The sequence below is a fragment of the Neovison vison genome, chromosome 7, assembly GCF_020171115.1.
Source record: "Neovison vison isolate M4711 chromosome 7, ASM_NN_V1, whole genome shotgun sequence".
NCBI lineage: Eukaryota > Metazoa > Chordata > Mammalia > Carnivora > Mustelidae > Neogale > Neogale vison.
In genome coordinates, this window is record NC_058097.1 from 53,737,466 (window position 1) to 53,758,748 (window position 21,283).

General features: G+C 48.5%; 1 protein-coding gene across 1 annotated transcript in view; it reads left to right on the forward strand.

Moving 5' to 3' along the window:
• OPA3 (outer mitochondrial membrane lipid metabolism regulator OPA3) overlaps window positions 1-14,179 on the forward strand; it is a 46,178-nt gene extending 31,999 nt beyond the window's left edge. The window contains exon 2 of the mRNA XM_044257099.1: window positions 10,843-14,179. Coding sequence (XP_044113034.1) covers window positions 10,843-11,261 — 419 coding nt within the window. The 3' untranslated portion in view covers window positions 11,262-14,179. The remainder of the gene's footprint in view (window positions 1-10,842) is intronic.
• Window positions 14,180-21,283: the final 7,104 nt, after the last annotated feature.

A 21,283-nucleotide genomic window follows, 5' to 3' on the forward strand; every position in this document is an offset into this window, starting at 1 on the left:
AGCTCAGGCTCCTCTGGCAAATCCTGAAAGTGAGAGAGCCAAGATTGGAGTCCAGGTCTGTCAGACTCCAGAAGCCTTGCTTCTTTCGTCAAGCCTGGCCCTGAACTGAGAAGGTTTCTGCAGATCTCATTTCATTATTTCAGCAGTACTGTCCTGCAGGTGGAAGGGTCCTCGTTTTGAAGATGAACTAATAAGGCTTAGAGAAGAGCACTCCTTTGCCCGGGGGGGGGGGGGGGGGCAGCTGGCAGGATGTGGCCAGCGGGTACCCATGCAGGAAGTGAAAGCTGCACACGGGTGGGGGTAGGGGGTGGGGGTATTGTTAGAAGTCCCAGCTGGGTGACTGAGGGCTGACTAACAGGTTAGACGGGTATTGCCTTTTCCAGGGCTAAAACAACCTGTTACATTCTCTCCCCCTCTGGAAAAGCAGCATTCTTTTTCTTTGGAGGCAGGCTAAACAGCAAACTTTAGTAAAGTATAAAATTGGTACCAGACAAGAATGTTTAGAGAAAATGTGGATGCTCATAATGACATTATATACAGCGAATTTGAGGAAACTTCAAGGAAAGATGGGCTGTATGTCCATTCATTAAACATTCCGTGGTGCCTTTTTTTTTTTTTTTAAGATTTTATTTATTTATTTGTCAGAGAGAGAGGGAGAGTGAGCGAGCACAGGCAGACAGAGAGGCAGGCAGAGGCAGAGGGAGAAGCAGGCTCCCTGCCGAGCAAGGAGCCCGATGTGGGACTCGATCCCAGGACGCTGGGATCATGACCTGAGCCAAAGGCAGCTGCTTAACCAACTGAGCCACCCAGGTGTCCCCCGTGGTGCCTTCTTGATGCCAGGTTCTGGGCTGGGTGTTTCTAGGAAACAGTCTACCCTTTAGGGACTCATAGTACAGTTTCCAAGCAGTGACAGCTGAGTTACCCGTGGAGCAGGGAGAATTTGCCGGGGCCTCAAGGAACTTGAAAACAGTGAAACCAGTCTTTGGGGGCTGGTAAGATACATAAGGCTAGTTCAAACATATTTATATAACTATTTTAAGAAGGAAGAGAGTCTGGATCATATTTTTAAAATAATTTAACCCAGAAGAAACAGTGTTGTGATGAGGGCAGCGCAGGGAGCTTTGGGAGCATTAGAGATTGTGTCTGACTTGGCCTCAGGATCAGGGAGGGCTTCCAGGAAGAAGGGACGCTCCAGCTGAAATCTAAAAGATAAATTAGGGTGAGTTAAGAAAAGAGGAGTGGGGAAGTGTTATCCCTGGCAGAGGTTAATTTAGGTGTGAGATGGAAGGGTGAGCCTAGCCGTTGCAGAGCCCATGATCCAGTGCGGTAAACAGATATCACCAGGGATACCCGATTGATCAGGGCTGAGATGTAGGAGCCCACGGGGCATCTGACTCAGTGTGGAAGGGGGAAACACCTGAGCTTCCTCTTTGCAGGACAACTAGGAGTTAGCAGACAAGTAGTAGAGAAATGCAACCAAACCAAAAGATGGTCCTTTGAAAAAATTTATACTACTCAAGGGGGAAAAAAAAGCACATAAATTTCCATTAAAAGGAATGAAAAAAATGAGGCATTAGTACAGATCCTAACTATAGGATGACAAAAGGATACTGATCAACTTTAGTCAATAAATTTGATAATGCAAAGGAAATGGATGGTTTCCTTGGGGAAACACAATTTAACAACCTTGGCACAAGAAGAAATAGAAAATCTGAATAGTAGGGGTGCCTGGCTGGCTCAGTAGAGTGACTATTGATCTCAGGGTTGTAACTTTGAGCCCCACATTGGGTGTAAAGATTACTTAAAAATGAAATCTTTTTAAAAAAGGAAAATCTAGAGGTGTCTGGGTGGCTCAGTGGGTTAAAGCCTCTGCCTTCGGCTCAGGTCATGATCCCGGAGTGCTGGGATCGAGCCCCGCGTCGGGCTCTCTGCTCCTCGGGGAGCCTGCTTCCTCCTCTCTCTCTGCCTGCCTCTCTGCCTACTTGTGATCTCCGTCAAATAAATGAATAAAATTAAAAAAAAAAAAAAAAGGAAAATCCAAATAGTTCTGTATCTGTTAGGGACATTGAATCAATAATGAAAGACCTTCCCATAAAGAAAACTACAAGCCCTAGGCTACTGAGTGGTTCAGTTGGTTAAGAATCTGACTCTTGATTTTGGCTCAGGTCATGATCTCAGGGTGGGAAGATTGAGCCCCGTGTTGGGCTCCATGCTCAGCAGCAAGTCTGCCTAAGATTCTCTCTCTCCACATGCCTGTCCCCCAGCCTGTGTGCATGCACTCTCAAAAATAAACAATTTTTTTAAAGAAAAAAACTATAGGCCCAGATGGCCTTCCTGGTAAATTATTCTAAACATTTAAGAAAGAAACAATACCATTATCTAAACTCTTCTAAGTAATAGGAAAAGTGGAAACACTTGTTTAATGAGTCCAGTAGAATACTGATAGCAAAAACCCAACAAAGTCCTTACAAGAAAGGAAAATTTGAGGCCACGATCTCTTGCAAACATGGGTTCCGATATCCTAAACAAAAATATTAGCAAGCAGAAGCCAGCAATATGTTAGAATAACAAGTCATGATCTAGTGAGATTTATTCCAAGACTGCAAGGTTGGTTTGCATTTATTTGAAAAGCAATCAATGTAATTCACCTTAGGAATGGGAGAAATGAGAGAAACCATATGATCATATTATACAGGAAAAGCGTTTGATAAAATCAGCACCTACTCATGATAAAAGTGCTCCAAAAACTAGGAATGGAGAGGAACTTCCTTAATCTGACAAAGCTTATTTTATCAAAGTCGTTCAGTTAATACCATATTTATACTTAAAGATTAAAATGAAAACTTTTCAGGGCGCCTGGCTGGCTCAGTCACTAGAGCATGTGACTCTTGATCTTGCGATGTGAGTTTGAGCCCCATGTTGGCTATAGAGAGCACTTAAAAAAATAAAAGCTTTAAAAAAAAAAAAAGAACACTTTCCCTGACATTTGGAATATGACAAGTTTCACCTCTTCTCGTCAATATAAATTGGAGGTTGTAGCTACTATGAAAAGGTACACACACACCCTCAGAAAATGAAAATTTAAAAAAAGCTAATTGAGAAAAACTAATTAAGGGGCGCCTGGGTTGCTTAGTCCATAGAGCATGTGACTCTTGATGTTGGGGTCATGAGTTCGAGCCCCATGTTGGGAACAGAGTTTACTTAAAAAACAACAACAACAACAACAAAATAAAAACCCCAAAAACCTAATTAAAAGCATACACATTGGGGACGCCTGGGTGGCTCAGTGGGTTAAGCCGCTGCCTTCGGCTCAGGTCATGATCCCAGGGTCCTGGGATTGAGTCCCGCATCGGGCTCCTTGCTCAGCAGGGAGCCTGCCTCTTTCTCCGCCTCTGCCTGCCTCTCTGCCTGCTTGCGTGCTTTCTCTCTCTCTCTTTCTGACAAATAAATAAATAAAATCTTTAAAAAAAAAAAAAGCATACACATTGAAAAAGAAGTAAAACTCGTTTCTGGCTGATGATAGGACTATGTACATAAATAAGCCAAAAGAGCCTAAAAACAAGCCATTAAAATAAATAGATGGTTTTTGGAAAGATCGCTGGATACAAGATGAATATACAGAAATCAGTTGTATTTCGATAAGCTGCAAACTAACAATAGGACAGTGGGTTCTAAAATACCATTCACAATAGCACCAAAAGTCTTCAAATATCTAGAAATAAGTTTGACAAAAGATGTATACGAGAACTCTACTCTGATGACCTAAAATACGGCTGAGAGGAATTAAAAAATCCTTGTAGGAAACAGATAAAGAGGGAGCTGGCTGGCTCCATTGGTAGCGTGTGACACAGTCTCAGGGTTGTGAGTTCAAGCCCCACACTGGGTGTAGAGATGACTTACGAAGAAAGTCTTAAACATTAACAACAACAACAACCAATCAGATATTACCCTGTTCATGGACTGGCCGACTCAGTGATGTTATTAAGGCTCCACAAACTGAACTCTAGATTCGGTGTAACCCCAGTAAACATTCGCACATGCCTTTTTGTTGTCAGGAATAAGTTGATTGTAAAATGTGTAAGACATTTAGAGATCCTAGAATAGAAGATCTCACGGAAGAACCAAGTTGGAAAATTCACACAAACAGACCTAAAGACTTAACTTTATTTTTTTATTTTTTGTTTTTTAAAAGATTTTATTTATTTATTTATTTGACAGACAGAGATCACAAGTAGGCAGAGAGGCAGGCAGGGTGGGGGGGAAGCAGGCTCACTGCTGCGCAGAGAGCCGGATATGGGGCTCGATCCCAGGACCCTGAGATCATGACCTGAGCCGAAGGCAGAGGCTTTAACCCACTGAGGCACCCAGGTGCTCCAGGACTTAGCTTTAAAGCTGATGTCATTAACACAGAGGAGTGTTGGTGCAAGGACAGACAACTAGACCAATAGGACAGGATAGACTGTCTAAAATTAGACCTCCACGTAAGTGGCTTTCCAACAAAGGTAGCACTGCACCTCAGTGGGGGAAGGATGGTCATTCAGTAAATGGCGCAGTTGCATAACCATATGGGACAAAACCCCTTGGTTCCCTCCTTCCCTTGGACATTGGCAATGTCGGGATATATATTTGGTTGTCAGAACTTGTGGAGGGCTACTGGGAGGGACCAGGGAGCAAAATTGCCCCCAGCTGAGAACCCCTGGTGTGTACAAGTGTAAAAAGTCATGGAGCTGAACTCAATGGGACATTTTTTGCATCTCATTTCTCAACTGAGAAGTGAAAGCACACACACACACACACACACACACGCACACACACCTCTTGCTAAAAAAGCAGCCCCTCAGTCTTAACTGTAGAGAACAAACTGATGGTTACCAGAGGAGAAGTGAAGGGTAGGGAATGGGTGAAATAGGGGAAAAAAAGTCGTTTCACTTGCTCTATAATTATACGTCAGCTTAAATTAGACTGAACTAAATCAAAATATTTCCTTCAAGAATTTAGATTTATGTCTTCTAAAGATATCACACAATTTGAGGCTACAGAAAGTGAATTCATATTTTCTGCGATCAGATGATAAAAATAGCGTTCCACTTTGTGCATACTAAACACACTTAGCAAAAGAGCTATGGGGGCAACTGGGTGCCGCAGTCGGTTGAGGGTCCGACTCTCGGTATTGGCTCGAGTTGTGACCTCAGGGTTGGGAAGTTGAGCCCCGCGTCCAGCCCGCGCTCCGCAAAGAGTCTGCTGGAGCTTCTCTCCCTCTGCCTCTCCTGCTCGTGCTCTCTCTCTCTCTCAAAAGAATGAGTACATCTTTAAAAAAGAAAAAGAGAGCCATGTATGTACTTTAATTTGTCTGGTATTGAACAAGCTGGTCTGTCTCCACCTTATTAAACTTTATTTATTCATTACCAACATTTTACTTCATTTTGCAAGAAGCCTTTTCTCTGCTTTTTTATTTATTGACGACCTCAAGAGCATCCGTTGCAATTCCAGGCGTGATGAGAGAAAATAGAGAGCTAATGAAACCTACTGTATGAATCAAACAAAACAAAACAAGCCTCTCGAATTCTCTAGAACTTACCTGGGAGGCAGCAATGAAGGACCCCACTGAATTCAAACAGTGAGCCCTGTTTTCACATCCCTGTGTCAACCCCAGCTGAAAGGTCCCCCTGCCCTGGCCACTCTCCCAGGCTCTGTGAGTAAAGCAGCTGATGGATAAAGAGCCCTGCCTCCCCGTTTTCTTTCTCCAGGGTGAGGCAGTGTCCTGTGACTCAGCTGTCTCAATGCTGGGAAAAGTGCTGCTCTAGGCTCCCTAAATGCCCACGGGGAGAGCATGGGCCCCACGGGTCCATCCACACAATGAATGACCACTCCGCGATAAAAGGCAGCTACGAAACCCCACAGCAACTCGAGCGATCTCACAGATGTAACGCTGAGCAAATGAGGACAGAACAGGGAACACAAATGATTTACTACGAAGAAGTCAGAATAGGACTTGGAGCGTATATGTATATCTATGGGGGAGGTCAGATGGTGTTTTGGGAGGGTATTGACTGGAAGAGGGCTTAAGGGTAGGAAGCCCTTTGGAGTACAGGAATGTCCTAGATCCTAATCAGGGTGATGCTCAGGTAGGTGGAATGTAGCAATGTTGGGAGTGTTTGAGCCCCACATTGAGTGTAGAGATTATTTAAAAATAAAATCTTAAAGAATTTTTTAAAAAAAATCATCCCGCTCTACACTTGCTAGTTGTGTATTTTATGTAAGTTATTTTTCATTGAAAAGGAAAAAAGAAAGAATTTACTGAAGGCATTGGTTAAAAAAAGACCATTTGCGTAACTCAGTTGTATTTCTGTAGGCCAGCTGCCACCAAATTGAAAGTGGAATTTATTTTTTTTTTGAAGATTTTTATTTAAAAAAAGTTATTTATTTATTTGAAAGAGAGAGAGAGAGCATGACTAGGGGAAGGTGCAGAGGCAGAGGGAGAAGCTGGCTGTCCGTTGAGCAGGAGTCTGATGCAGGACTCGATCTCAGGACCCTGAGATCATGACCTGACCTGAAGTCAGATGCTTAACTGACTGAGCTACCCAGGTGCCCTGAAAGTGGAATTTAAAATACCATGAATAATAACATTTAAAAAAAATCAATACCTAGGAACAAATATAATCAAAGAGACTTGCAAAGAAGAATTATTTATTATTTTTAAAATTTAAGTAATCTCTGCACCCAACGTGGGGCTCGAACTCACAACCCTAAGATCAAGAGCCTTGAGACTTGCAGAGAAAATTAGAGGCTAAGTGGAAATCAGATATTACATTCGTGGGTTGTGGATTGAAAGACTCAGTATTAGGGAGAGGCTGCTATCCTGAAAAGTATTGTAGAGTCACTGGAATTCCAGTCAAAGTCTAGGACAGTGACTTTCAGCCTTTTGCCTGGGTTCCAGTTACACATGCAGTCACACACAACACAAGAACAAAAGTTTTGGGAAACCATACGTGTCCTGACTAAAGGTTGCCTTTGATGCTTCTGTTACATTCTAGAGTTTCGGGTTTTTTTTTTGTTGTTTTTTTTTTTTTATCGTATCTGTGAGCTTGGCTTTGTTGTTTCATTCCACATATAAGTGAGATTATATGGTATTGGACTTCCTTAGACTTATTTCTCTTAGCTTGATGCCCTCAAGGGCCATTTGATGGTTTCTCTTATATTCTTGATCATATATATATATTTTTAAAGATTTTATTTATTTATTTGACAGACAGAGATCACAAGTGGGCCAAGGGGCAGGCAGAGAGAGAGGGGGAAGCAGATTCCCCGCTGAGCAGAGAGCCCGATGTGGGGCTCAATCCCAGGACCCTGAGACCATGACCTAAGCCGAAGGCAGAGGCTTAACCCACTAAACTACCCAGGCGCCCCTCTTGATCATATTTTTAATGCTGGTCTGAAATGGATTGCATGACCCATTACTGGGACAGGACCTGTGATTTTAGTGATATCATGTGAGGGTAGATCAAATTCTAGAAAATCGTTGTTCAGCTGAGAGCCAACTGACACATGGCGGAGTTCTCCGTGGCGTGATGGAACGTCAGGATAGAGACACCACCTGACTTTGCTGCCGAGCCCTCTCCCATAGGCGGCCCCCTTCACGACAGTCACAACGCACCAGGTAGTGTGTCCGTCATCATCACGCTATATGTGCTTTTTATTTTAAATTTTTAAAAAATATTACACAGAGTACAAGGGGCCTTACTCTAGCCACCAAACAACCTGTGGGCCAGACCCGGGTAATGTGGAAGAATGATCTGGCCTAGGGATGGGGGAGGGGAGGAGCGCTGTGTAGGAGACAGTGACAAGCGAATAGTACGAGAAATGTGTAAACATCATCTGTGAAAATGGGGAGGCTGCGTGGGGACAGAGAGCTCGTCTTTTATACCAGGGCTGGGGGCTCAATAGAAAACGTGTAAAAAGCAGCAAATTTCCAGGTGAAAAACTGAGAGGCGAGCGGCCTACACTTACTATCAGATGTCAGGGTCATGATGCTAGGAGGAAAGAAGGCCACTTAGGGCAAGATTCAGGGGACCGTTGGGGTGGACCTGAGGATGGGGCCTCTGACTTTTAAGCTTACAGCTTGAGTACTTGATTTTTCATGCAATGTGTTAATTTTGTTAATGAAAAGAATGGCGGGTTTTTGTGCTTTGGTTGTGTTTGAACCAGCTTCTAGCACAGTGCAGGGGCAGGGGCGGGAGGCTGGGGTGGGGACCTGCTGACACTTTCAACAGGATATACTGGGGGTCGCCTGTGTGCCTGGCCTGCTGCTGGCAGGGGACCTGCAGTGATTGGGACAGCACCGGGCCCTGCCCTTGTGGGGCTCACGGGCTGGCGCAGAGTGCAGGCAAGTGCCTGGATGACCAGATTGGTCCCAGTTGTAACAGGTGCTCTGAAGGGAAGACACAGAATGTCAGGAGGGACCGACATTCCTGAATATGGAGCTCAGGTCAGGAGACATGGGTCAGCGGATGGGGTGTGGGAGAGACGTTCAGGAGATGGAAGAGACACGTGGCTGAGAGGCTGTGGGGGTGGGAAACACCTGAGTTCCAGGTCTCTGGCCTGGTGACAGGATGGACCCAGGAGGAGGAGCAAGTGTCTGTTGGGGGTGGGGAGCCAGGGTCAGGTCTGGACACAGTGAGGATGAGGTATCTGGGAGACGTCTGGGGACCTGTTGGATGCCCAGGTCAGGTGCTGTCCTGTCTTGTCCTGTCCTGGCTCCTCATGGCTACCCCTTCTTGCCAACCCTCCATTCCCACACGGACCTGAGCCCCAGATCCGAGACTGCCATTGGCCCCTGCTCTGAAAGCCTTCTCTCACACACACGCTCTTGAACTTCACTTCCTGTGCCTGCGTGTGTGCCCGCACCCCGCGTACCCACTCCCATTTGCACACCTAGGCTTGACCACTGGCCCGGCTCCTGCTCTGTTCACAGTGGGATGCTGGGATGGGGGGTGGGCAGTAGAAGCTGGCTCTGTCTCTCCTCACCGCTCTCCCGCCACTCTGCCTTGTGGTCCTGACCTCGCCGCTCTCCCACCACTCTGCCTTGTGGCCCTGACAGGATCATGTGACAGCGACAGGCCCGGCAGCCCAGGGCTGGTGTGTGATCATCACCTCCCCGTTTTACAGGGGCAGCCCGAACTGGGCTGTCATGGCAGTAGGTGACAGAGCTCCAGGCCGACCCCAGCTTGGCCTGAAGCTAGGGACCTCAGTATGGGAGGGGTTTGCACAGCCCGGACCCCAGGAACCCCACTGAACCAGGGCCTCTGTAACAACTAGCAGAACAGCGACCTCAGTGGCGGCAGTTTCGGGGGGACCCTGGGAATGCTCCTCAGATCCCCCCCGCTGGCTCCAGGTAGAGCTCGTCAAACACTCCTGCTGCCCCACCCTTTTAAAACAGTAAGAAGTTATATATCCTCTAGTGCATTTTCAAGGTGACAGCTAAGACTTCTCCATGAATTCAAGTAGACGCAGAGGATATAATTTCTGATGTGTCATGAATATTGATGTTTTCCGAGTTGGCGCCATCCTTCCTTCAAAGCATGGAATGCAATCCGCATAACCCATGTAATTTGGCGCCCACTGCTCTTGGTTTGAGGGGGGTGTTAAATGAACAAGCTGTTCTCTTACAGTCAGAAATTTCATATTGTTCCTTGAACTTTTGTCCTTGAACTTCTATTCACGCTTCCCTTACAGAATTCTGTCTAATAAAGTGTGTGTCAGCAACCACAATAGGTACAGCCCTCCAAATTTTAATTTGTGCTTCACTTCCGGGGACCATAAGGTTATAAGTGTCCTTACTCTCTGGAGTCTCTGGATTTTCAAAATCACTAGCGCACAATTCACATAAAACAGTTCATATGTTATGCATTTACGTTGATGATTGCAAAACGTTAGAAGCGAAGTGCTGTATGTTGGACCTGAATCTCCACGGGAACTAGACTGCAGTTCCGTGTATCCTGGATGGATGAGAATTACGCAGGAGGGAGTCAGGGGCTGGCATCAGCTCTGCCTTGGTTTTTAAGACTCAGATGCTGAGCATCTCCCTGCACAAAGAAGCAGCTAGGCAAGAGAGCTTTGGTTGCAGCAACCGCAGTGAGCTCGTGAGCCTCGTGCAAGGTACGTGCCCCACACCTCACGGCAAAGAGCTCACGGGACGGTTCCCTCCCTCCTCAGGGTTGATGAAAATCGGGGATGGGAGCCACCAGACTTGCAGAGAGGCTCGGTTAGCCCTGTTCACGATTGCTTCGCATGCGTTCCTGCATTGCGGGGGCCCTTTCTTTGGAGCCAGGAGGACCCTCTACCCTGCAGCTCTCTGAATTTGGGGAAGCTTTGGAAAGAAATTGGGGGGGGGGGTCTGCCTTTCTCCTGAGAAGTGGGTTGAATAACTGCTGCTTGGCAATCCCGCTGGGGGCTTGAGGGGAAGAGCAGAGTCTGCCCTTGAGCCTTTACCTTCCAAGGACTTTGTGTCCTGGGAGCTCCTTGTAACCCTGCAAGGGCGTTTCTGCCCCATCTCCCCCTGCCCCCCAGCAGACTGAGGACTTCCCTTCCTGGGCAGGGTTTCCGATTCCTGGCTGCTTGGCAGAATCCTCTGGGAAATTGAGAAAGATACCCTGGGTCCACCCCAGGCCGCTGACTCAACATCCCTGGGCTAGGCCAGTGTGGTCTTGTTTAAGGGGATCCCGCCTCCTCCCAGTTCTGGCGGTGGTGTCCCCAGTGCTCCAGCCTGGATGTCCCAAATGCGGGGGGGGGGGGGTTTGTCGGGGGCTCCTGGCACGCAGACCTGACCCCTCTCTTCCCCCGCAGTGTACCACTGGGTGGAGATGCGGACCAAGATGCGCATCATGGGCTTTCGGGGCACGGTGATCAAGCCGCTGAACGAGGAGGCCGCGGCTGAGCTGGGCGCTGAGCTGCTGGGAGAGGCCACCATCTTCATCGTGGGCGGTGGCTGCCTGGTGCTGGAGTACTGGCGCCACCAGGCGCAGCAGCGGCACAAGGAGGAGGAGCAGCGCGCGGCCTGGGACGCGATGCAGGACGAGGTGGGCCGCCTGGCGCTGGCGCTGGAGGCCCTGCAGGCGCAGGTGCAGGCGGCACCGGCACACAGCGCCCTGGAGGAGCTACAGACGCAGATGCGGGAGGTGCGCGCCCAGCTCTGCGCCCCGGACCCGCCGGCCACGCCCCAGGCGGCATCCGCGTGCAAGGTGCAGGAGTCTGCGCAAGCGTGAACTTGGCCATGGTTGTGTGTGCCCCAATGTGGCCTTCTCCCCGTACTGCCCCCACCTGCGCTGGCCCTGCGGAAACCCCCAGGATCTTGATGGAACTTGGATTCAGTCAGCCCCTCCTGGCCTGCGGGACCTTCCACGGGGGCCAGGCCCCAGCGGTGAAGCCGTCCCCCCGAATCGCCCTCCAGCCCTGACTCATCGGTACAGCCCTGAAGCACATGGACCTGTGCGGTCCCAGCCAGGAGGACAACAGGCTCACTCTTCCCGCAGGAGGAAAAACGAACCGGACTTAAGCTGAATCAAGCTGTGACCCTACTCCCACCCCCACCCCCATGTCTGTGACACCCTTCCCTTGGACGCTCATCCTTGTCACTGGGACACCCCTCCCCCTTGGTGGGTCAGCACAGACCATTGTAAAGAAATGCAGCGTGGTTCGTGCACTTCTGTCCCCGGCGTCTAAGGTGGGCTCTAGCTGGGTTTCGCCACTCTCTTTGAGGGGCAAACGGGGGATCCTGGCCTGCAGCTGATCCACCGAATGCTCTGTCTTCCCCCCTTAACGGGAGCTGAGGTACCCTGCTGTGACCCCAAGTGGGAGATTCCAAAAGATCCCCCAACACCTCTTTGTGGTGGAAAAATGACTCCTGTCTAAGGCTAAATCCAGCCCCAGCCCCCTGTTTAGCTGTCCTCCAAGTTCCTCAGTCTTTCCTGACATGCCCTCTTCCGTGGCCTCTCCCGACACAATGTCATCACATTTCTCCTGTGCCATCCAGATCTGCTGACCTCTGTGCCCTTGCCCTTCTCCCGCTGGGGCTCTGGACTGGTCTGGCCGTCCCCCTTTACGCAATGGCACCCTCGTGCCTCCAGAGCCCTCGGCCCCACCTCCATCCCACTAGACTAGGCCACCCGTTGGTCTTGACCTTTCTGAGTTTCCTAGGGCTACCATAAACATGACCACAAACTTGATGGTCTAAAACCACTGAAATGTGTTCTCTCACAGTTCTGGAGGCAGAGATCTGAAGCCAGAGTCTCAGCAGGGCCATGCTCTGTCAGCGCTCCATCCGAGGGCCCTGGGGGGCCATCCTTCCTTGCCTCTCCTGACTTCTGGGCACTTCAGGCATTCCTTGGCTGGTGGCTGCAGAGCTCTAGTCTCTGCATCCATCTTCATGTGGCCTTCTCCTCTTGAGTCTCTTATAAAGGCACTTGTCTTTGGGTTTAGCCCCCTTCCCCCAAACCTAAGGTGATTTCACTTCAGGGTCCTTAAATTAGTTTACAGAGTTGGGTTTTTCTTCCCAGATACGCTCATGACCACAGTTCCATGGGTTACTGTGTGGACATGTCTTTGGGGGAGCCACCATTCAACCCACTACACCTCCCCGCCCCAAAGAGGACACTGGGACTCTTGCCAACCCCACGGGACACGTGGCCTTCCCCACAGGGATGATAGGAACAATCCAGAAACCAGCCTTTACCACTGGGTGCCTCTCCTGGGAACCTCACCGACGCGGGAGGTCTGTGTTATGTTGCCCTAATGAAAGAGCCCCAGAGTGAGGAAGACAACTTTAGGATGTGTCTGAGGACATAGGGATCTTCAAAATGGGGGCAAGTCTTGTTAAAATGAGAGAAGCCTATGTGTGTGCATGAGCAACAATCCTGTGAACTCTTTCTCTGATGCAGAAGCTGAGACCCAGGGGAAGCAAAGGGACTTGCCCAAGGCCACGAAGCCCGTGAGGGACTGGCTGACCAAGGTGGTGAAGTAATCAGAGCAGGGTGGGGGTTGGGGCTCAGTGAGGGCGATGGGAGAAGAAGGGGTGCAGGTGCTAGAGAGCCCCGGTAGGGGTGAGGGGAGCAGGGAGCCGGTTACTGGGGAGGAAGGGTGGTTAGGGATCTCCACAGAGACCCAAGGCATTTCCCAGAGGCAGCATTGAGAGTGGGGGTGGGGAGGCTCAATTTCTGTTCCAAACAGCCCCAGACCACACCTGAAATCTTAGCATTTAGTGAGCAGGGTCAGATCCAAGATCTATTCTACCTGGGCTGGGTTCCAGCAGCTCGAGATGAAGCGGGAGGGGCCGCTTTCTCTCAACTCCTTCCTCCCTCACCTCTCTGCCAGGGTGTGCTGGGGCAAGGGGGCCCGGGCGGGGGGGATCTGGACACAACTTCTACCCAGACAGAAACCCAAGAAACTGGGGTCCTGAAAGATCATCTTTGTCTTCTAGATGAAGGGGAGAAGCTGATTATAGTGGGAGCTGAGGAGGTGGCTTCTGGGTGGAGGTGTCTTTACAATCAGAAGTGACCTGAGTGGGTAAATGAGAAGAAGATTCAGAGAGAGTGAGCACTGTGTGGATGGGGTGAGGGACGGAGCCAGGTGAGCGGGCTCAGTGCCCGGTTTCTATGGCTACTCCTGGGGGTGCCCTGGGGCACTGACCCATCTCTAGAGCACAGGTCGGGGGAGGTCAGTGACTGTGATGTGCTCCCCACTCCCATGATGGCCATAGATAGTGACCCTTACCAATATTTTCTTCATTGCATTCATGGGAAAATGGAGGCACGGAAAGGGGGGTCACCTGCCCAAGGACACACAGGCAGGAAAGAAGCAGGAGTGGGACCAGAGATGGACCGTCTGTACCAGAGCCCAAGCCCCATACCCCTACGCCAGTCTTGACCCTGATGCGCCATTACTGTCCCGTCTCCGAGACTCAGACCTCAGAACTCAGCCCTCCGTGTCCTTCCGTGTGGCCAGACGTTGTGGGATGCGTTGGCTTCATGCACTGGGTGGGATCAGGGTGTGTGAAAATGCAAGGAATCCCCTCTTGATGCACGAGGCTGAGACGGGAGCATGCTTCATTACTCTGGTTTCCTACTAGCTGAAGTTTTGTATATATTTGTGACTTGGGGAGAGGGGTAGAATAAATTCATAAATGGGGGTGCTTGTCTTCAAGTTGATGTATTCTTTTTTTTTTTTTTTAATCTTCAAAAAACCCCTCTTACAACCTTAGAAAAAAACATCTTCCGACTCCTTTCATTCAGGAAGCTTTCAGGTGTCCACCATGTCCCCCGCCCTGCTCTCTGTCGCGCTAGGGTCCCAGCAGTGAGCCGGACAGCCACAACCCTGCCTTGTGGCATCCCCCGTCCAGCAGGGGGACGAGCATATCCAGACTTTGCTTTTACAACGTTAACCTGTGTGCCCTGCGGTGATTTGGGGAAAAATTGCCTCATTGAATCCAGACGGGACCCAGGACCGACGGGGGGGGGGGGTGGGGGGGGACGGAAATCCATTTCCCATTTACACTGGCTCACAGAAGCTTCAGTGTCTTGAGGGCTCTCTGCCTCTCCCATCTCTGGCTCAGCTCCATTGTCCTCTCTGCCTCTGTTGGTTTCCCAGTCAGATAGCCCGTTGCCTGGAGAAAGCCACCGCTAGAGAAGGTGGGCTTCAGTAAGCCTGTGCCTGATTCATGGGCCCATATGGCCGGCCCTGGGCACTAGCCACTGTGACTCTTGAGGGGCCAGGCCTGGGCCCCCAACCTCAATGGACAGAAGGGAGGGAAGTGTGCCCAAAGGAGAATTGAGGGAGCACCTTCCACCTACTCTTTACAGACAAATGTTTACTGAGCACGTACTGCATGCCTGGCCCCATTACAGTAGCTGGGAATCGGCCAGGAATGAGATAAGGGCTGACCCCTAGGGCAAGAGATGGGCAGGAAAGTCGTAAAGGACTGATCCAATGGCAGAGTTCAGGAGTAAAGAGTTTACTCTCCTCTGGAATATAATAAGGGGAGTCAGGGGAACGAAGACCAGCACCCTTGTCTCAGTTGGCCCAGCTCTGGAGGTTCCTCCCAGCTCTGGGCACCACAGAGGACTCAACTACTCCCGACCCATCTCTGCTTCCTTCCCTCCCCACCTGCAGGTGTCATTCTCCAAAGACTCAGCCGGGACCCTGCTACACATGGATCTCAAGTCCACCGGGTGCCTGGGTGGCTCAGTCGGTTAAGCTTCCGACCTGATTTCGGCTCAGGCCACGATCTCAGAGGCATGAGATCTCAGACTCACCTTGGAGTCTGCTTGTCTCTCTCCCTCTGCTTCTCTTCTCTCTCTCTCCCTCCCTCTCAAATAAATAAATAAGATCTTAAAAGAAAATAAAGAAGTCTCCATCTCAACCCATGGCGGCAAGCCACAGTGAGAAGCAGAGTTTACGCCATATACGGATCTATGTAATTTACAGTTCACACTTGATGTGTGTATTAAAAATAGGGCGTAATTCATGCATCATGTGCCATAGTATATAACAATATAAAAATATTTTTATGTAGCATAGCATTGTATAGTATATGTTGTGTATGTGCATCATTGGAATGAAAATCACCAAACACCCTTAATAGGTACCATGTGGTCTGGTACTTCTTACCGTGTATTACTTTTCATGAAGAAAAATGACAGCTACAAAAGTATCCTACATACCTAATATGTATTCTTTTTATTTTTTTAAGATTTTATTTATTTATTTAACAAAGACACAGCGAGAGAGGAAACACAAGCAGGGGGAGTGGAGAGGGAGAAGCAGGCTTCCTGCAGAGCAAGGAGCCCAATATGGGGCTCGATCCCAGGACCCTGGGATCATGACCTGAGCTGAAGATAGATGCTTAACAACTGAGCCACCCAGGCGCCCCCTAATATGTATTCTAAACATGTAAAATCCGTTATATGCATTTGATAACACAACATATGTTAACATCATACATTATATATTACATACATGGTTAGAACAAAAGTTCCAGTAAATGGTAATTGCCCTCACGATGGGCAATGCACACTTGTTACTTTCTATTTTATTCTGTCTCGTAAAGAAGAGCGTATACGTATGTGTGTATTATACAGACCTACATAAAGTGCACCTTTGGCTTTTATTCTTGGCGAGGCAGGAGCCCCTGGAGGCTCTGAGCAGAGCAGGGACAATGAGCTGACTTAGGACCCACACCCAGCCTTGACGGACTATGGGGGGCAAAGATGAAGGCCGTCAGTCGGGTAAAGAGATGACTGTGATCAACCAGATGTGGGGGGCATGGTGGCTGGACTGGGGGAGACAGTGGAGGTGGGGAGATGTGGGATTCTGGGCATATTAATATTTCAGAGGTGGAACAGACAGGATTTGCTGAGCGATGGGATGTGGGTAGTCACTGACAGCTTCTAGGTCTTTGCTCTGTGCACCTAGAAGGGAAAGCCTATGAGGGAGGCTGCGGCAGAGCCCCCGCCATCCCCCATCCCCAGCTCAGCTCAGATTTCCAGATTTCCTCTGGCAGGTTTTTGTTATACTGAATGGTGGCCAGCGAGGGCTGGGAAGACAGTTCTCATCTTTACTCATCTCTGATGTCACTGAGTTCACCCTTGTGCTGTGTCTCTGACATTCTTTATCTCAACCACACCCCCATCAGGGGATGCTCCTGGTGTCTATTTGGGACCTCCTGGAGGAAGGAGGAGAGTGGAGGTGGTGGGCTGGGACTTGGGACCCCTGGGCTGAGAGGGCCGCTCGCCCCTGGAATGGCAGTGCCCAGGCCAGGCTCCCCAGAGGTGCCTCCACTGGGTAGGGGCAGTTGTGGACCTGGGGATTGGGGGGTGTGGTCCCCGATAGCTCTGTCACATCCAATGTGCTCTCCTTGCTCGAAGGGCCCATCCCTGTGCTTTGAACTTTGCACACTCTTCATCAAAGTTCAACCATTTCAGAGAAACCAAAGTCCCCTCCCTGAAAGGAGTCTTGCCTCTGGTTTGGGGGAACTCTGGCAGATCCCCTTTATGAACAATCTGGTCATACTTGAGATCCCCTTATGAGCTTTCCACTGCTTTCCGCTTTTGGCACTCAGCCATCTCCGTGTGCTTCTCTGGCCTGCGTGAGTCTTTCCTTAGGGAGATACCAAGAGCTGAAGGAACCGAATGTGTTAAACATTATTTATAGTTAATATGAAAATCGCCCTTGAAAATTCTGCGGAGGTGCAGAGGGAGTGTCAATGCTTGGAATGATCCAACTTGAAAAATTTTCAAGCCATAGATGTGCACATGGAATGTAACTGTTCTTTTAACTTATATTTTCTGCTTACCTGTACCTCACACGTTTTTGTAGCTATTTATAGGACATTTGTACTGTTTTTGGAAAATGCCTGTTCTCACTGTCCCTTTAATGTTTGTTTCTGGTAGGCTTTGCCAACTGAAGTTTTTCATCTTAAAATAAGCAAATCCAGGGTGCCCGCCTGTCTCAGAAGAGCATGCGATTCTTGGTCTTGATGTTGTGAGTTTGAGACTTGTGTTGGGAGTACACATGACTTAAATAAATAAACTTAAAAATAAAATTAAAGGGGCGCCTGGGTGGCTCAGTGGGTTAAGCCGCTGCCTTCAGCTCAGGTCATGATCTCAGGGTCCTTGGATCGAGTCCCGCATCGGCCTCTCTGCTCAGCGGGGAGCCTGCTTCCCTCTCTCTCTCTCTCTGCCTGCCTCTCTGTCTACTTGTGATTTCTCTCTGTCAAATAAATAAATAAAATCTTAAAAAAAATTAAATTAAATTAAATTAAATTAAAAAGGGGTGTCTGGGTGAATCAGTGCATTAAAGCCTCTGCCTTTGGCTCAGATCATGATCTCAGGGTCCTGGGATCGAGCCCCACATCGGGCTGTCTGCTCAGGGGGGAGCCTGCTTCCCTCTCACTCTGTGTCTGCCTCTCTGCCTACTTGTGATCTCTGTCTGTCAAATAAATAAATAATAACTCTTTAAAACAATAAAATAAAATAACCAGGTCTATTAGTCTTTTTCCCTTCAGGCCTTTGGGTTTTTTTCTGTCCTTATTTGAGAAGGACTCCTTTGCCTCAAGGATATTTGAGTACAGCTCTATTTTATCATACTTGTATTCAAGTTTTCTTTGTGTTTCAGTCATCTATCAAGAGTAGCTTTTTGTTCTGTAATGTTTTGGTTTTTGAAGAGTTTAAGTTTGGGATCTGTGTTCTTCAGTTTCCGAATGATCGATTGGCCCGTGTCTTGAAGTGTGAGAGATACTCTATCCTTTCCCGCCTCCTGCAGGAGTGGACAGCAGTACCCACTCCATCTCCTTGACACTGGTGCCTGTTTCTCAGTCCTGTCCCACCGTCCGTTTGTCTGTCACGCTCAACACCATCTTGTTTTGAATGACAAGAGTTTGAAACTTTATATAAATATATATATAATTATAAATAAATATTTTAATTAAATAATTACTAACTACTTAACTAATTAAATATTTAATTAAATAAAGATTTTATTTATTTATTTGTCAGAGCAAGAGAGTGAGCACAAGCAGGGGGAGCAATAGGCAGAGGGAGAGGGAGAAGCAGACACCCTGCTGAGCAGAGAGCCTGACTTGGGGCTCGATCCCAGGACCCCAAGGTCATGACCTAAGAGGAAGACAGACATTTAACTAGCTGAGCCACCCAGGTGCCCCTGAACATATGTTTTGATCTCTTCTCAGCCACCCAGCCGTCTTGTTCTTATGTTCAGATTCATCGGAGTTATTCTTGTATTTTTAGAAAGTTAATAGACTTTATATTTTTTGAGCAGTGTTAAGTCTCCAGAAAAATTGAGCAGAAAGTACAGAGAATTCCCGTCTGTCTCCCCCCAGCACCCCCGTACATTCACAGCTGTCCCTCTGATTAATGTCTGGCTCTCATATGGTGCATTCGTTACAGCTGGTGAGCCAATATTGACACGTTACTAAAGTCCGTAGTTTTCACCAGGGTTTCCGCTCAGTGTTGTACATTCTACCGGTTCAGACAAATGAATATAATATCATGTCTATATCATATCATATCTAGTATCATATCATGATACATTACAGTATCACACAGAATGGCTTCCCCTGTGCTCTACCTGCCCCTCCCTCCTTCCCTGAACCCCACAACCCCAGGTGTTTTTACTGCCTTTTCCAGAGCGTCAGTAAGTCGGAATCATACGGCACACGGACTTTTCAGCCTGGCTTCTCTCACTGAACAATATGCATTTAAGATTCTCCCATGTCTTTTTTTGTGCTTGATCGCCAATTTCTTTTCATCACTGAATAATGGTCACTGAATGGGCGTACCACAGTTTGTATATCCGCTCCGCTAAGTGTTGACGCACGTTTCCGCAACAGCTTCTCCGCGGCTTGGAAAAATTTGCTCTTTATGTTGAAAGATCGATTTGGGGGAGACTTTGTGTCTTTCGTCTTAGGGGTCGTATTTCCTGCAGAACAGCTAGTTCTGTGAAATAAAATAATAATAATAGCATCAGTCTGTTGAGTGCTTAGTATCAAGCTGGGTGGTCAGTGAGCTTCGTCGCAGACCCCTTTAATCCCTCCTGTACTTCCATCCCTGAGCTTTGCTTAGCAACTCGAAGTGCTGGGAATATTGCTGGTGGGACTGAGAGCCGGCGCCAGCCCTTCCATCTGGCAATGAATGTCAGGTATTATCTTAAAAGCTGTTCCAGGGGGAGATGCTGCATGTGGCGAATCTGCCAGTTGGAGTTGAGAAGAGCGCGGCACCTAAGCAGAAGTCGGAGTTCGTCTTCCACATTTTAGAATGCCCAGAATTACCATGTCCCATGCAAGCATGAGCATCTCCTAGGGACATGCCATCTGATGCCATGTCACCCCACATCTGTATCTCCCTGGGGGCACCTGCGGTCACATGGAAACGTGCTGTCTGGCTAGTTATGCCCGAGCAGGGAGACAGTGGTAGATGATGGATGCTCAGCTCTCTGCAGCTTTCCTAAATTAAGTTCCAGGTATGTAAAACCAGAAAAACGCAACATCGTTGAGAGGAATGAGGTTCAGGCCAGGGCTGAAGTCACCCCAAGGCTCAACAGGTGCACAGTCCCATTGGCAAGGAGGCTTACTCATGTGGCCAGCAAATAGGGGCTGGCTCTTGGCAGGAGCCTCTGTTTCTTCCCCCAGGACCTCTCCAGTGTGGACCCTTTCCTCCTCCCTCTGTCTCTCACTAACTCTCCTGCATTTGCTGAGTCAGCAAATCCGTGAGTATTCTAAGATACCTGGCCAAATCCCAGCCAGCCTGTAACCTCCAGCCTCTTCTCCCCTGACCTGGCGTGGGCAGAATGGAATGGTGCCCCCTGTCCTCAGAACCTGTGAATGTGACCCCACGTGATAAAAGTTTTGAAGACGTGAGGAAGCTAAAGATCTCCAGATGCAGAGATTTTTCTGAATTGTCTAACCCGGATCTTAACTGCCATCACAGTGTGCTCCTGAGACATGGTCAGAGGGAACACACACACAGGAGAGGCCACATGAAAATGGCTGTGAGGATGGGATGGGGCCTCTGGGAACCCAGGAAAGCCAGCAGCCACCAGAAGCTGGGAGAGGCAGAGAACTGACTCTCCTCTTGAGTTTTTTGGAGGGACTGCAGCCCACCTGACACCTTGATCTCGGCCCAGTGATGCTGCTTTTGGACTTTGGACCTCCAGAACTTCAAGAGAATGCATTTCGGGTTGAGTTGTCAAGTTCATGGTTGTATGTTACAGCAGCCAGAGGTGACTAATACACTCCCACAGTCTCTTTCTGATGGCTAGCCCCCACCCCCCCACTCTCCCAACAGCACTGACCCCTCAGGGAAAGAACAAGCCTGCTCCACTTTCTGGCAGAATGGGGGGCCCAGATTTTCCAGAGATTCCTTGTGGCTTTCTTCTCTGTTGCCTGGGAGAAAAAATAATTTCTCAACTATAGACACACGTATTTCGCCAGTGCATTTAAGTAGTATATACTGAAAGTGTAATTCTACCTTTGCTGGGTACGTTTTACTGAGCAGCTTATTTATTCCAGATTGTCAGAGCTTTGTTTCTATCCTCGGGTCATTTTCCTTATTGGACGTTTCTCTTTTCTCCTAATTATGGTTTTAGTTGAAAAAAAAATAAACATACGGTAAAGTATATAAGCCGCACTGGTATATGTCTCTGTGAATTCTTACACACATGGATATACATAGTAACCAGCACCCAGATGGAGACAGGACGTTTCCAGGAACGCTCCCTTCTG